Source organism: Dipodomys ordii, unplaced genomic scaffold (assembly GCF_000151885.1).
Source record: "Dipodomys ordii isolate 6190 unplaced genomic scaffold, Dord_2.0 Scaffold14, whole genome shotgun sequence".
Lineage (NCBI taxonomy): Eukaryota > Metazoa > Chordata > Mammalia > Rodentia > Heteromyidae > Dipodomys > Dipodomys ordii.
In genome coordinates this window covers 10070528-10086900 of record NW_012267230.1, presented here as the reverse complement: position 1 = coordinate 10086900, position 16373 = coordinate 10070528, and the positions used below count along the sequence as shown (strand labels likewise).

At 49.0% G+C, this 16373-nt stretch overlaps 1 protein-coding gene across 1 annotated transcript in view; it reads right to left on the bottom strand.

The window, feature by feature from the left end:
* Zc3h7a (zinc finger CCCH-type containing 7A) overlaps window positions 1–9699 on the bottom strand; it is a 25313-nt gene extending 15614 nt beyond the window's left edge. The window contains exons 1-10 of the mRNA XM_013011210.1: window positions 9598–9699; window positions 8648–8687; window positions 7038–7235; window positions 5061–5219; window positions 4760–4840; window positions 4626–4664; window positions 3196–3229; window positions 2755–3038; window positions 1826–2030; window positions 419–483 (exon numbers count right to left, since the gene is read on the bottom strand). Coding sequence (XP_012866664.1) covers window positions 419–483; window positions 1826–2030; window positions 2755–3038; window positions 3196–3229; window positions 4626–4664; window positions 4760–4840; window positions 5061–5219; window positions 7038–7235; window positions 8648–8687; window positions 9598–9665 — 1173 coding nt within the window. The 5' untranslated portion in view covers window positions 9666–9699. The remainder of the gene's footprint in view (window positions 1–418; window positions 484–1825; window positions 2031–2754; window positions 3039–3195; window positions 3230–4625; window positions 4665–4759; window positions 4841–5060; window positions 5220–7037; window positions 7236–8647; window positions 8688–9597) is intronic.
* Between the last annotated feature and the right edge of the window lie 6674 nt (window positions 9700–16373).

Sequence of the window (16373 nt, the reverse complement as noted above, 5' to 3'; positions counted from 1 at the left end):
AACAAGAAGAAAAAAAAAGAAACAGGCAACAAATATTGTACTATCACTAAAGAACAGTGAGTCATGCGAAGAATAAGGACGAGGGGATTCCATCTGTGTTTAGGATTTTCTCTTGTGGGTCTGAGCCCCTTCCTGTGGTCCTTGCTTTGTGAGTGCTGAAGTAACACAAATGCTGTGCAGCACCGGCACGCACCTCCCGTGCCTGATCTGTGACAGCCCTCGAGCCTGTGGGCTACCTGCCCCATGTGTGGGTCTGCTGTGACAGTGTCATCTGTTACTGGCATTCCAGGCAAGCCTTACAGACTCTTCCACAGCACACAGGAAACATGAGCGAGCCTGCGGTGTTCATTCAGTTTACTCATTACAAGACTGAGGTTCAATGGAAGCGATGTATTACAAAAGAGGAAGTGGCACTTACAAGTAAAAGGGAGGAATTACTCCTGTTAAGCGTTGATCCCTCTCTAGTAGTTGAGGTGGACACATCTAAAATGATAAAACAAACAAACAAAAAAAAAAAACTTCAAGAGACCTTTTCTAACCATGCAATAAGAACATCAGGGTTTAGGGGGGCTGCCTGCCACTGGCTCCCCACGCTTTCCCTCCCTGGGCTCCTGAAACCTTTGTGTTCACCACTGCCTTGCACAGAGCCCTGAGGCTTTCCCTTCCCTCTAGAAACCAGAGTGGAAATAACCCTTCGTCACCAAATTCAAATAATGAGCTACCACTGGGAGACCTCACCTAAGCCAGGCCTATCAAGGTGGCTGTTAAAAATCTAAGAGAACTGTTCCCATTCAAAAATGGAAAAAGAGACTGGGAACATGGCTTAGTGGTGGAATGCTTGCCTAGCATGTATGAGGCCCTGGGTTCGATCCCTCAGTATCACATAAACAAAAAATACTAATAAAATTACATATTAAAAAAAATTAAATGGAAAAAGAGTTCCCTCTGAAAGGCAGGACAGCTCACTCAGTCTTATTCTGCCACTATACCCTCTCTGCCATCTGTCTCCTCTTTAATTAGAAGTTTTAATGAGCTTCAATTTAGGCCTTTTAGCCACATCACAATGCCTCACTATTTTTTCTAGTATGGATAAAGGGCAGAGGGTTTGCTCAGTGGTACAGCTCTGTCTAACATTCACAAGGACCCCCCCAAAAAACAAAAACAAAAACAAAAACACACACAAAGTTTGTGTTAAAGAAGACAAAAACTGGGCTGGGAAGGTGGCTTAGTGGTAGAGTGCTTGCCTTGCATGCATGAAGCCCTGGGTTTGATTCCTCAGTACCACATAAACAGATAAAGCTAGAAGTGGCTCTGTGGCTCAAGTGGTAGAGCACTAGCCTTGAGCCAAAGAAGCTCCAGGACAGCACCCAGGCCCTGAGCTCAAGTCCTAGGACTGGAAAAAAAAAAAAAAAAGAAGACAAAAACAGGAGTGTGCCTAAGCCCTCAGCATTGTGGGCAGCATGCTGAGCCTAAGAGCACACACCCCAGACATGGCATCTGCGATCATCTACAGGTACATGTGAACGGTGTGTTTCCAGCTCGGGATGGGACAAGATGCGCTGTCCTCTGAAACCTCTAGGACAGGGCTGATCTTTACTGGCAAATGCACCAGAGACCTTGCTCCATCCGCACCAAGCCCCCTGCAGGACACCAGGGCCCATGTCCATGCTCACACCTTGGCTCCTTGCTCTCCCGATGGAGGTTCAAGCCTACCCTTTGTCCTTACAGTAAAAACAACTCAAGTCCCTACAGGGCTGTAACTGACAACACGCGTTCTCCTGCTCATAAGGGACTGCAATCATGCAGCATTCAGCTGGATGCTTACCTGGTTTGGGCTCGGTCATTGCAAATGAACTGAAAGATGAGCAAAAGTCCTCCAGGGAGGAGGTCAGAGGTGGGTACAGCTCGGCAAAGGAGGGCAGGGGCGCGCACCTTGCACCCAGGGGCAAGGTTCCCAGCAAGGGAGTAGAGAAGGGCAGCCGGGACTGGACACTGGCTGTCTGGAGGGGTCCTCGGACTAGAGCTGAGGGCTGGAGAAGAAAGATTGAATACCATTCATAAGCTGACCAAGTTTTGCCGGCTTCTTTTCTAGCTGCCCAGAAACAAACTGCACAGGTGGGCTTGTCCTGCACCAGCTTCATAGGAGCCATGATTCACTGGACAATTTCACCACCACTCTTCTTTCTTATCAAGGCCAGGGTGTGAAGGGTCTTTCTATATTCTTTCCATATTCCCTGCTTGGCAGGGGTTGGAAGTGCTCTCTAGGAAGGACCAAGGCTTGGCAGGTGACGTGGTCCCCTCCGCACCCACTCTACTCACACAGCAGTGGTGGCAGATGCAGATAGCACAAGAGGGCCCAAGACTGTGTTCCCAGAACAATGTAGTGCCGGGCTTACGCCTGGTGGCTCACGCCTGTCATCCTAGCTACTCAGGAGGCTGAGACCTGAGGATTTTGATTCAAAGCCAGCCTGGACAGAAAAGTTTGTGGGACTTATCTCCAACTAACCAGCAAACAGCTGGAAGTGGAGGTGTATGTAGTTCCAGTGATAAAGCATCAGAGAAAAAGAGCTAAGAGACAGTGCCCAGGTCCTGAGTGCAAGCCCCAGGACCAACACCAAACAAAAACCCACATCATTTGAAAGTAAGAAACCCCAAGTTTGATGCAGCCACATGGGAAGGCGTCCTCCCAGGCTACGTTGCAATTTAAACAAAAAAGTAAATCCTCCAGACCAGAGGCTGAAGGCTGCCACTCACCATAATGGCGTCCTCGCTCTCGGGCGTAGAATCAAGCAGGTCATCCAGCTCATCACCCAGGACCATGTCTCCGTCGTCGAGGAAAGCCTCGGAGGCGGAGAAGGGCGTCTTTCCTCCATTGGCCAGCACCGTGGGTGGCAGAGCACTCTCTTCCACGTGCAGTGGCAAGACAGAAGTCAAAGGCATCATAGGGACTGAGGCCAGCTCGTTTCCAACGCCGTGAGAAAAAGCAGGTGCGGGCAGGGAGACCACGGGAAGCACTTCTTGCCTTGGGGTCAATAGATCTGAAACAGATGTGCAAAGGTGCTCACACAGTGTGAGGGGACCGCAAAGGGCCAGGGGAGACGTGGCCACGTGACAGTGCCGTCCAGTGACACCGCCTGGCCACATGGATCATCCCATGGTGCTTGAGCAACGCCACAGGGAGAACACGAAACGTACCTGGCTCGATATCCTCCACGGAACAGCTCATGGGCTAAAAATCAAACCAAACATAGAATTTTCAGCATTCTAAACTGCAAACTGCAAAGCACTTTGTAGAACTCATCTTAAGAGGGCAACACAGACTTGCATAGAAATCTGACTTAGCTCCCAGAACTAAAGACATGTTCAAACCTACAGAGCAGCAGTAGCATCTCTTTGCTCTTCTTTTTCTTTTTTTTTCCTTTTTTGTGCCACTCCTGGGACTTGAACTCGGGGCCAGGGCACTGTCCCTGAGCTTCTTTTGCTCAAGGCTAGTAATCTACCACCTGACCACAGCACCACTTCTGGCTTTTTCTGTTTATGTGGTACTGAGGAATCCAACCCAGGGCTCCATGCACACTAGGCAAGCACTCTTAACACTAAGCCACCTTCCCAGCCCCTGCTCCTTTGTTTTGAGGAGGAATCTCATTATATGTGGGCCCAAGCAATCCTCCCGCCTCAGCCTCCCGAGGAGCTAGGATGAGAGGACGCATCAGCCTATCTGGCCACCACCACTTATTTTTAGTGGCCCACATTGCTCAAAGGCCACTCGGAGCCAGGCACTAGTGGCCCACATCTGTAACCAGCAACACAGGAAACTAAGATATGAGGATCACAGTTTGAAACCAGCCCAGGCAGGAAAGTTCATAAGATTCTTTTTTTTTTTTTCCTTTATGTGGTGCTGAGGAATCGAACCCAGGGCCTCAGGCATGCAAGGCAAGCACTCTACCACTGAGCCACCTTCCCAGCCCCGTTCATGAGATTCTTATCTCCAATTAATCACCAAAAAGCTAGAAGGAGCACTGTGACTCAAGTGGTAGAGTGCTAGCCTTGAGCAAAAGAAGCTCAGGACAGTGCACAAGCCCTGATTTCAAGCCCGGGACTGACAAAAAACAAAAACTACTTGGCTGAACACCAAGGACTAATCCAGTTACCACTCCACTTCTAATCCCTTCGCCATGGCAGCTGGCATCCTAGCTACTCTAATACAAGACTTGGCTTAAGCTTGAAAATCAAACTACAACGAAATAAAGAAACTGTAACTTGTCTGAGCACTGGTGGCCCACTTTATACGAGCTTCCTAGCTTCTCAGGAGACTGGGATCTGAGCATCTTGGTTCATAGCCAGCTCTGGCAAGGAAAGTCCATGAGTCTCTTATTTCCAGTTAACCACCAAAAAGTCCAGAAATGGAGCTGTGGTTCAAAGTGATACAGTTCTAGTATAGAGCATAAAAGCTCAGGGACAACATCTAGGCCCAGAGTTCAAGCCCTGGGACCTGCCAAAATTAAAATATAAAGTAAGTGATGGAAGCTATGGCCTGCTATGAGCTTGTGGAGTTAGGAGGCTCACACTGAAGAGGTGAACAGCAGGACTCTTAAGGTAAATTCTGACACAGACAGTGACTTTACCTTAGTAACTTCATCCCCAGGGACTGCTTTCATTGAGAGCTGGAATAAAACCAGGACACATCTTTAGAAACACAAATGACTCCAAGTACTAAGGCAAAATGAAGACGACCTTAATGCGGAGAACTCTCGCTTACCTCAGCTCTAATGTATGCTTTCCTTATTTTAAATCCCAATTTCTGAGCTAGCTCTTGTGTTAGTTTGATTACATGTTCATCCTGAAAAAAAGACAACATGTATAATTCATGGAAGGATACCCGGCTAACCGGGCCGGAGAACAGGGAAAAGAGGCGCCATTTCCCTGTCTACACACTTGTCCTGCAGGCTGGCAGCTATGTGGGAAATTTAACCCATTCACTGCCATTCCTCTAACTGGGTATAAGAGAGCAGGCCAGAGGCAGGTGGGAAAGTAGATGAACTGGAGTGTTAGGTGCATACCTGAGGCACTGCTAAGGAGCACTTGGCCACCGCGTCATAAGCCTCTCGGTACCTTCCCAAGTCACTTAAGGCCTTGGACTTGCGATACAGAGCCTTGCAGTTGCCGCTATTGAAGCTGAGGACAGCGTTGCAGTCTTCCAAAACCTTCTCGTGGAAACCCTGAGTGGAAGGCCAGAGAGAGTCAGTGCCACACCACACTCCTGTGGGAGGCCCTTCACCCACACCCAAAGCGCTCGTTTCCTGTGTGGGTGATTTTTGTTATAAGATTCCAAATACAGGGCTGGGAAGGTGGCTCAGTGGTAGAGGGCTTGCCTTGTATGCCTGAGGCCCTGGGTTCAATTCCTCAGCACCACATAAACAGAAAAAGCCGGAAGTGGCGCTGTGGCTCAAGCGGTAGAGCGCTTGCCTTGAGCTGAAGAACTGAGAGACAGCGCCTAGGCCCAGAGGTCCACGACAGGCAAAAAAAAAGATTTCAAATACACAGAAATAGAAAGAATGTCAGGGGGCTGGGAAAGTGGCTCAGTGGTAGAGCACCTGCCTTGCATGCCTGAGGCCCTGGGTTGGATTCCTCAGCACCACATAAGCAAAAAAAGCCGGAAGTGGCGCTGTGGCTCAAGTGGTAGCTAGCCAAGGGTGCTAGCCCTGAGCTGAAGAGCTGAGAGACAGCGCCCAGGCCCAGAGTTCAGGCACCATGACCGACAAAAAAAAAAAAAAAAAGAATGTCATGGACTGGGAATGTGGCTCAGTGGTAGAGTGCTTGCCTTGCATGCATGAAGCCCTGGGTTCAATTCCTCAGTACCACATACACAGAAAAAGCCAGAAATGGTGCTGTGGCTCAAGTGGTAGAGTGCTAGCCTTGAGCAAAAGAAGCTCAGAGACAGTGCCCAGGCCCTGAGTTCAAGCCCTATGACTGTTTAAAAAAAAAAGTCAGGAACATTTGCATGTTACTATTTGGCCATGAATGCTCAGGTCCCCAAGAGATAAAGTTGGGTGACATGGCTGGTGTCCAGTGCCCCTCCCCATCCTAAGCAACCCTGGGTTGTCACCTTTCTGAAGTACATTAAAAATGTCATGGGTAGGGGCTGGGAAGTTGGTTACGTGGTAGAGTGCTTGCCTCACATGCATGAGGCCCTGGGTTCCATTCCTTAGCACCACATAAGCAGAAAAAAGCCAGAAATGGTGCTGTGGCTCAAGGGTAGGGCACTAGCCTTGAGCTGAAGAGCTGAGGGACAGCACCAAGGCCCAGAGTTCAGCCTCCACTACTGACCAAAAAAAATAAAGTCATGGGTAGCTAGGCGCTGATGACTCACGCCTATAATCCTAACTACTGGAGAGGCTGAGATCTGAGGACCACTGTTCAAAGGTAGCCCAGGCAGGCAAGTGGAAGTGGAGCTGTGGCTCAAAGTGGTAGAGCACTAGCCTTAAGCAGAAAAGCTCTGGGATAGTGCCTAGGCCCTGAGTTTAAGTCTCATCTCATGACTAGCAAAAAAGGAGAAAGACAGGAGGAAAAGGAAGAGGAGGAGGAGGAGAAGAAGGAGAAGAAGGAGGAGAAGGAGGAGGAGGAGGAGAAAAATGTCATGGGTGAGCACAGGTAACAATAAGCTGTGGTTTTTTTATTGGAGGGGGGGTCTGGTCGTGGGGCCTGAACTCTAGGCCTGGGCGCTGTCCCTCAGCTCTTCAGCTCAAGGCTAGCACTCTACCACTTGAGCCACAGTGCCACTTCAGGCTTTTTTTTTCTGCTTATGTGGTGCTGAGGAATCGAACCCAGGGCCTCAGGCATGCAAGGTAAGCGCTCTACCACTGAGCCACCTTCCCAGCCCTATGCTGTGTTTTTTAAGAAAGCTAGAAGATGGCTGGGGATATAGATCAGTGTTAGGGTTCAAACACACATCCCATACCCCACATACACAGAGAAATGTTACATAGCAATGAGGAAGATCTTCCCTCTAGAAACACTGTTTCAAAAAACACACTCACCATATTAGAATAGCAGGCAATACGATTTATATGCAGTTTTTCAATGATGTCTTTAGGGATTAAAATTTCTTCAGACTTTGCATAATCAGCTATATTCAAGGCTTCTGTATATTGGCTTATTGAGCTAGTCCAATCACGTTCCCGATAAACATCATTTCCTTCATTAAAAAGATTTCTCACAAGAGCACGCAAATACACCTAAAATGAGAAAGCTGCCTCTGTAAGCAAGATGGGGGTCTAAGTACCCTCTGTGGTTTAAATGTAACACTTCTCAGAACCCATCTGACAGGAGCAGGGAAGCAGCTAAGATGCTGGCACAGAGCCATGGGTGCCTCCTGTAGGGACTCTGGCCTTTTTAAGTCAAGAGGCGCCGGTGCCCAGCTCTGATTTTGAGCCTACCACAGCAAGATCGCTCCGAGCCAGGTCCCGCTTACACAATGAGGAACATGTCAGCACATGGTTTTACACTAACTTCACCTCTGACAGAAGACATGCATATGTAAATGAGTGCCTGTACGTGCGCCTGTGTATCATTGGACAGTTTCTAGTAGAAAAATACTATTTGTCCTTTTTTTCTTTGTGTGACTTTTGGTTTTCACAGCCTTGAGAGTATGGCGTCTTATGTAAAGCATTTGCCTGGTCATTTACTGGTTTGGGGGAGGGATGGGAGCTAAGTCATTTTCTTTAGTAAGGGTGGACATTCTCTGGGTTGGTACCAAAGTTTTGTCTGTCATTGCTAAGGTATTTCAAAAGTCCTTTTCCATCAGAAGATATCACAAATAGTCAAAACTTTTCTGGTCTCATTTTATGAATTCATGTCTAAGCTGACTAGATTAACAGCTAGTAGGACCTTGACAGTCTGTGAGCCCCAGCCCCAGGTTCAAAATGAAAGGGCTTCTTTCAATACTTCCTGACTCCGCATCAGCATGGAGGCAGGGAAGAGGAAGAGGAAAGAACTGAATGGAAGAGGAAGGGAAGAGAGAGCGGTCAAGGCACTGAGATGACAGGTAGTAGCACCAAATCCTCAGAGATGAGAAGCCATGGGTGACCAGCTGCTGGTTATTGCTCAAGGCTCAAAGAGCTGGCCATTATGTCCTGCAGGCAGGGCTGCCCACCGTGAACCCCTCCCATTGAGCTATTCAGATCCCCTGTCCTCCAAATAAAAACCACACACCCAACCCTCTCCTCTCCAATCTTGCACCACTTATCTTTGGTAAAATGAGGGGCAGTTTTCAAGAAACTAAAGCTAAACTAATTCCAAGGATACGAACTCAGCAAATACAGGGTAACTGTCCAAGTCAAGTATGCCTCCACAAAAGCTGCCTAGCCGAGTTTGGCAAACTTTTCCATAAATGCTAAAATAGTGATTATTTTAAGCCTTCTTGGGCTGTATGATCTCTGTCCCAACGGCCACATTGTCACAAAGGCAGCCACAGATAATATACCAACAGCAGCATGTGGCTGGGACATTTCAATAAAACTTTATTTGTGAACAAGGGCAGCTGTGCTGATCTGAGCCACAAGATCGGAGTGTGGCAGCCTCTGCTGAAGATTACAGCTCCCCAGCAATCCACGCCCAACCTCCAAGCCCACCTTCCCAGGGTCATTACCGCATATTGTTCCTGGGTCCCTGGGTATGACAGTGGAGACCTAAGAACAAGAAAAAAAGTCAGAACTGGGCACATAGCAGAACATGTTCTTAAACACGTTCTTAAACTGTGGATCCAATCAGCTGGCTGCTGGCACAAAACACATTTGAGTGTGTGTATGTGTGTGTCTATCTGTCTATGTGCGTTTACACGCGCACGCACACGCGCACACGCTGATCCTGTGACTTGAACTCAAGGCCTGGGTGCTGTTCCTGAGCCTCTTTGTGCTCAAGATTAGTGCTCTACCACTTGAGCCACAGCATCACTTCTGGGGACTTTTCTGCCCAGGCTAGCTTTGAACTGTGATCCTCAGACCTCAGCTCCTGAGTAGCTAGGATTACAGGCTACTGTTGCCCAGCTCCACAAAGCACTTTTAAAAGAAAGATTCACATCTCCTTTACCAGTAGTATTTGTTGTGGTTGCTATGAAGAAAAAAAAAAATCTAAGTTATTCCTGTTATTTTCTTAAGTATACCATGATCCTTTCAAATGTACTTCTATTAAAAGAAGGCCTAATTCCTCAAATACCAAAGAGGTTAAAAATAGTTCAGAAGTCCTAACACTATCTGATCCAATTTACTGGAGGACAAGGTCTCCTTCTGATCCGCCCGCTTGCCCCCCACCCCAGGGCTGTCACCCGTCACTAGCACATTTCCTAATGTCGGAGGACCTCAGCACTCCATGCAGACAGACGGAGGAAGACAAACGCCAACACTCCAGTTCAGTATTGTGGACGCCCTCAAAACCAGCAACAGCAAGGCTCACTTCAGAGCACAAATGTCACGTCTAACCCCACTACCAGGACCTGTTACACTCGAGCAAAGTTCTTCATGTTGGCAAAAATGTGCGACCCCCACCCCAGACAAGAAGGCCCTGAGAAGGAGGCAGGACAGGCGCGCTCGGCTCTCTTACTGGATGAACTGCAGTCCTTCCGTGATATTCTGCTGCCTTCTCCTCCTCTCCTCGGACACGCTGGACATGTTACCCCGCACATCCGCTTGCTGGGGGCACGGTCTGCAAAGGAACAGGACACACATCCCATCAGGCACCTGGGCTCCTGGATCACCTTCACCACACCCCTAATTCACCACCCCTCGAATGAGTGGTGGACACACCCATCTCCAAGTTAGGCAAGGGTTCTAGACACCCTCCCCAAGAACCCACAAATTTCTAAACCATTTCTGCGGACACTCCAAGGGGAGCTCCCTGGATGGAGGGCTTGTGTTCACCCCAGCATTGGCAGATGTCAGGAGGGTGTGCCCACACAGAGCAGGGCATAGCGGGCACCAGGCGGCTCCTGCAAGTCACACGCTTGAGGAGTGTCAGCTCCACCAGGGCTGGTGCTTGGCGCCAGACAAGTGCCATCGGGATGTGAGCAGTCTACCCACTGGTGGCAGCCCCTGACCCCATGTCACCCCACCATCTGTGACAACCAAGAGGTCGCCACGTATCGCCACGTGTCCTGGTGACAGGCAGGGAAGGCCACCTGGGATGTCCGACACTGAGATGACACTCTAGTACAAAAATCACTGGCTTGGACCACCTTGGGGACACAAGGTGGAAGCCCACGCCCACCAGGGCAGCCAGGGGGACACAAAGCGGAAGTGCCCCCACCATAAGAGCAGAGCTGGAACCGTTTTGATACTGACACCCCTGGAAGTTTTCCTTGTAAATCTGTGAGGCTGATAACTGCCTGGAAAACACTGCCAGTTCTAAAGGTCTGCTACGCGGGAGACAAGTTCCAGGTGTGCTGAGGTGCTCAAAAGAGAAAAGCAAGATGCCTGCATTTGCTCTAAAGTATCCCAACAAGCTACACAGGGGAACAGAGGAAGAGGAAGACTTCAGGGTGTCTGGCGCCAAGCACACAATTTTCTTTATTAAATTTCTCAGTCTCAGGGCCTAGGTGATATCCCTGAGCTCTTTCATTTAAGACTAGCATTCTAGCCAGGCGCCGGTGGCTCACGGCTATAATCCTAGTCACTCAGGAGGCTGAGATTTGAGGATCACAGTTCAAAGCCAGCCTGAGCAGGAAAGTCTGTGGGGCTCTTATCTCCAATAAACCACCAGAAAACCGGAAGTGGTGCTATGGCTCAAATGGAAGAGCGCTCGCCTTGAGCTGAAGAGCTCAGGAACAGCACCCATGCCCCAGAGTTCAAGCCCTATGACCAGAAAAAAAAAAAAAAAAGGTTAGCACTCTGCCACTTTGAGCCATAGTGTCATTTCCAGTTCTCTGGTGGTTTATTAGAGATAAGAGTTTCACAGACTTTCCTGCCTAGCCTGGCTTAGAACCATAATTTTCAGATCTCAGCCTCCTGAGTAGTTAGGATGACAGGCATGAACTAGCTAGGATTACAGGCTGGTCCTGGTGCTTGAACACAGCACCTGGGGTTAGTTCCTTATACTAATCATGTGGTTTGGCCTTTATAAGCTTTGTGTTAACTGCATTTGAGGCTGTGAGTTTTTTGAGACATGAGTCCGCTCACAGTCACAGGCTTGGAAGTGGCTCTGCGGTTCAAAGTGGTAGAATGCTAGATTTGAGCAAAAGCTCAGGGACCCACACGCACACACACACAAAAGTTTAATGTGACAGTGAAAAAGAGGGTCTCATACCCTGTCACCTTTGGCCACCACATTAAGCCTCCCCAAGGACAATCAACCGCTGTTTCGCCTGCTTCACCTGATAAATGTGGCACCGACACAGGTTGCAATCCCATGCGTGAGCAGATGTGATGCCCCCAGTGCACAGGCACTGATGGGGGGGGGGGTGGAGCTCGTCTTGTGGCACGGGACAGGGACAGCACCGTACCAACGGCGACTTCCTGGAGGCAATGTGTGCTACAGTTATGTCACCCATGTGGGGAGCAGGACTCTGTGTTCTACTTTTGCAATTTCCTGTGCGTCTATAATTATCTTCAAGCAAAAAGTTGAAAGGACATGTGTTGTTTTCGCACAATCCAGGGCTGTGAGAGGGGCCTGCACTTGGCTTTCCACATGAAGTGGTCAATCTGTGTTAGTACACGTGTGCTTCCCTAGCCTAACCCCGCCTGGGGCAGACATTCTTGCTGTCCACACCCTGGAAGCTTAGGAGGCCTCAAGTGTGTGTCCTTCTAAGAACGTCTGTCAGATAAAGGGCTTGGGTATGTTTAGTTCCTGGTGTCAATCAGGGAATTTTTGACAACAAACGGTTTATTATTTATTTATTTGTTCACTCATTCGTATATTTATTTATTGGGCAATACTGAGATTTGAACTCAAGAGTCTTGCTTTTGCCAGGCAGATGCTCTACCACTTTACCACTTCAACAGTCCCTTTCTTTTTCTTTTTCCTCGGTTATGGAGCCTGAACTCTGGGCCTGGGCGCTGTCTCTCAGCTCTTCAGCTCAAGGCAAGCGCTCTACCACTTAAGCCACAGAGTTACTTCTAGCTTATTTTTTTTTTTTTCTGTTTATGTGGTGCTGAGGAATCAAACCCAGGGCCTCATGCATGCAGGGCAAACATTCTACCACTGAGCCACCTTCCCAGCCCTCCCTTTCTTTTTACTTTTTTTTTTTTTTTTTTTTTACCAGTCCTGGCAGTTGAACTCAGGGTCTAGGCACTGTCCCTTAGCTTCTTTTGCTCAAGGCTAGCACTCTACCACCTGAGCCACAGCACCATTTCTGGCATTTTCTGTGTATGTGGTACTGAGGACTAGAACCCAAGGCTTCATGCATGCTAGGTAAGCACTCTACCACTGAGCCACCTTCCCAGCCCCCACTAGTCTCTGTATTTCTTTACCAGAAAGGGTCTAGCTGGACACGCAGGTGGCTCATGCCTGTAATCTTAGCTACTCAGGAGGCTAAGATCTAAGGATTGCTGTTCAAAGCCAGCCTGGGCAGGAACATCTGTGAGACTCTTATCTCTGCTAAACTTCCAAAAAACTGAGCTCAAGTGGTAGAGCGTTAGCCTTGAACAAAAGCAGCTCAGGGACAGAGCCCAGACCCAGAGTTCAAGCCCCTGGACTTGTATACTTGTACACGGGCGCCCGTGCGCCGCCCCGCCCGCCCGCACTCACGCACGCACACACGCACACACAGGGTATCACTTGCAGCAGGCTGGCCTCTATTTGGGCTCCCTCTGCTGCTGGGATGTGAGGCACAGGCAGCCATGACCAGCCACTGACTGACGGACAGCCTCTCACATTTAGGCTGGCCTTGAACTATAACGCCTTAATCTCCACCTCTCAAGTAGCTATGATTATAGGCTGGAGCCTGTGCTACATTGTCTTTCTCGGTCCTGACTCTATAAACAACTGCTCTGTGGGGAATGAAGGAGGTCTCGGACAAGGAGGACTTCACACAAGTCCAGAGGCCTCGGGTTGACCAGAGCAGAGAGGAAGGAGCATGCCTGGCAGGGAACGGCCAGAAGCAGAGAGGAACCCGAAACCACCGGGGCTCCCCAGGAGCCAGAGAGTGGAGAGAAGGGCAGAGGGTGAACAGCTAAGTAGGAGTTAGGGCCACTAAGTGAACTAAAGCATCACGGGCTGGAATTCCACCTTCCTGGCATCAGCTGACTTCATCTCCTGCTCACTAAGAAGGTGGCGAAAGGGTAGAAAGTACCCCATATGCACCTCGATTCTGAGTGTCGTCAGTGTCTCCCCTGAAAAGCACGTCTGAAAGCCTAGTACAGAGCAATAAGAAGACGCCCACACGAGACCCATGCACCTCTGAATGAGAGAAGAAGCAGGCTGTGGTTAGAGAAAACCCCCAGGGCTGTGTCTGCACCACACAGAGGCAGGAGGGAGCTGGCTCCCACTGGCTCAGAGCTCTCGGAGACTTAAGTCATTTAATCCTGACAAAGTGAAGCTACAGGAACCCAGAATCCTGGGGAGGAAGTGGCAGAGCTAGCTAGCTTTCCAAGCCAGACAGGCTGGCCCGGGGCCGGGGCTCTGCCCGGGCAGCACCCATCTCGGGTGGCCGGGGCTGGATGCTGACAGATGAGCGAGTACTTTCCACACTCCCACACCATGCGTGCAACAGACCTGCTCAAGGGATGCCACTCGGAGCACAAGCAAAGGCCTTTGCCAGGAAAGCAACACCAGGACATGGGTATCATGCCAGGAAAGCTTTCCAGGTGTTCAGATGCCAGTCCTTAATACAAAGCAGCCTGCCTATGAATGTGTGGCAGAGCACCTGCCTAGTAAGTGTGATGCCTGTAGTTCAAACCCCCAGTACTGGGGAAATTGAAGATCTTAACACTGACCAGAGGAGTTGCAGGGAAGGCAAAAAAAAAAGCGTTGATGCTCTCGCCTAGGAAAGTATTCTTGACTTTCAAGTTTAAAAAACATTAACCAGCAGTCTGCCTTCCATTCTACAGCTTCTCTTCAACAACTGTAAAGACAGTTTAAGTAACATTACTGACAAGCCTGTCCAGGAACAGGGCCCTAGCTAATCCTCCCAACACTTCCCAGGGTCTGAGGGTGGAGTGGGCACGGTGCCAGCTTAATGGGCTGCAAACCAGGTATAGAAACATTACTGTATACATTTGCCCACCTTCTTCTAACTCTCTAATGGGCAGTTTGTGGAAGTTTCTCTCTTCTTGTGAAAAATAACCCAAAAACTGCCTGATGGAGGCTATGGCATCCAGCTTCAGGTAACTTCCTGTCCCGCCCTGCTCCAGCATGTTTTCTTGATGGAACTATTTACTTAGAAATTACTGGTGGAGGGGCTGGGAAGGTGGCTCAGTGGTAGAGCACTTGCCTTGCATGCATGAGGCCCTGGGTTCGATTCCTCAGCACCACATAAGCAGAAAAAAAAAAGCCAGAAGTGGAGCTGTGGCTCCAGTGTTAGAGCACTAGCCTTGAGCTGAAGAGCTGAAGGACAGCGCCCAGGCCCCTAGTTCAGGCCCCATGACTGGACCCAAAAAAAAAAAAAAAAAAAAAGAAATTACTGGTGGAGCCGGGCGCCGGTGGCTCACGCCTATAATCCTAGCTACACAGGAGGCTAAGACCTGAGGATTGTAGTTCAAAGCCAGCCCGGGCAGGAAAGCTCGTGAGACTCTCATCTCCAATAAACCACTAGTAAACCAGAAGTAGTGCTGTGGCTCAAGAGGTAGAGCACTCACCTTGAACTGAAGAGCACAGGGACAGCACCCAAGCCCAGAGTTCAAGCCCCATGACCGACAAAAAACAAACAAACAAAAAGAAATTACTGGTGGAGGGGCTGGGCAGGTGGCTCAGTGGTAGAGTGCTTGCCTTGCATGCATGAGGTCCTGGGTTCAATTCTTCAACACTACAGAAGCAGAAAAAGCCTTAGTGGCACTGTGGCTCAAGTGGTAGAGCGTTAGCCTTGAGTTGAAGAGCTGAGGGACAGCACCCAGGCCCAGAATTCAGGCCCCGTGACCAAAAAAAAAAAAAAAAAAACTGGTGGAGGTAGGGTGCTGGTGGCTCATATCTGTTTTCCTAGCTACTCAGGAAGCTGAGCTCTGAGGATCACAGTTCAAAGCCAAAAGCAGCCTCGGCAGAGATCTGAGGGTCTCGGTTCAATGCCAGCCTGGCAGAAAAGTCATGAACTCTTCTCTCCAATCAACCATCCCCAAACTGGAAGTAGAGTTGTGGGTCAAAGTAGTAAAGCACTAGGCCCAGGCCCAGAGTTTTAAGCTGGTAGAAACTGGACACTGATCACTAACACCTGTAACCATCTGGAGGATGGAGGTCTGAAGCCAGCTGAGGTAGAAAATTCCTATCAACTACATCTTTAATATGACCAGCACAATGTGGCACAATGTGGTAGAGCACCAGCCTAACCAGCACAAGGCGGAGTTCAAATCCCAGTACTGAGATACATACAGAGAGACAGAGACAGAGAGCTAGAGAGAGAAAAAAAGGGAAGGAGGAGGAGAGAGATTTTGAGATTCTGTAAAGTGAAACAAGTGCTGGCCAACCAAGTGGTTCACAAGAACACTAAGTCTCATCCACATTCTCTTCCAGAGACTCAACAGGAAAGAGCCCCAGTGAAATCTGATAATTGGACTTGCTTGGGGTCACACAGACCCCAAGATATGCCCAGGACCCTCAAGAGGTTTTCCTTCTAGAGTGAAATGCACACTTTTCTTTTTTTGGTACTGGGGATTGAGCCCAGGACATTGCACCTAGGCTTTGCCACTTGCCACATCCCAGCCCACACCTGCACTTTTCTATTGGCCAAACAGCAATGTTCTGCTGGCCCTGCCTTCCATCCATGGCTCCTGAAGGCTTTCACGGGCTCCGTGAAATTAATTAGCACTAATTAGCCAACTAGACAACACAGTACTGAACTCATAAAATTCAAAGGCAAAATTTGTTGCTGGGATAGAACCTGGTTGAGATAAGTAGTCTGGTTTCTTTTTTTTAATGCTTCTTTTTTTATTGGTCATTCTCTTTTTTTATATTTTTTTTATTGTAAAAATACTGTATAGACCGGTTACAGTTACATGAGTAATGAGCACATTTCCTTTAGAGCATTGTTACCTCTTCCTTTGTTTTTCCCCTACCATCCCTTCCCTCTCCTAGTCTGGTTTCTTTACATTAACAAAAAACACCTCACTTGGGGCTGGGAAGGTGGCTCAGTGGTAGAGTGCTTGCCTTGCATGCTCAAGGCCCTGGGTTCGATTCCTCAGCACCACATAAGCAAAAAGAAAAAAGCCGGAAGTGGCGCTGTGGCTCAAGTGGTAGAG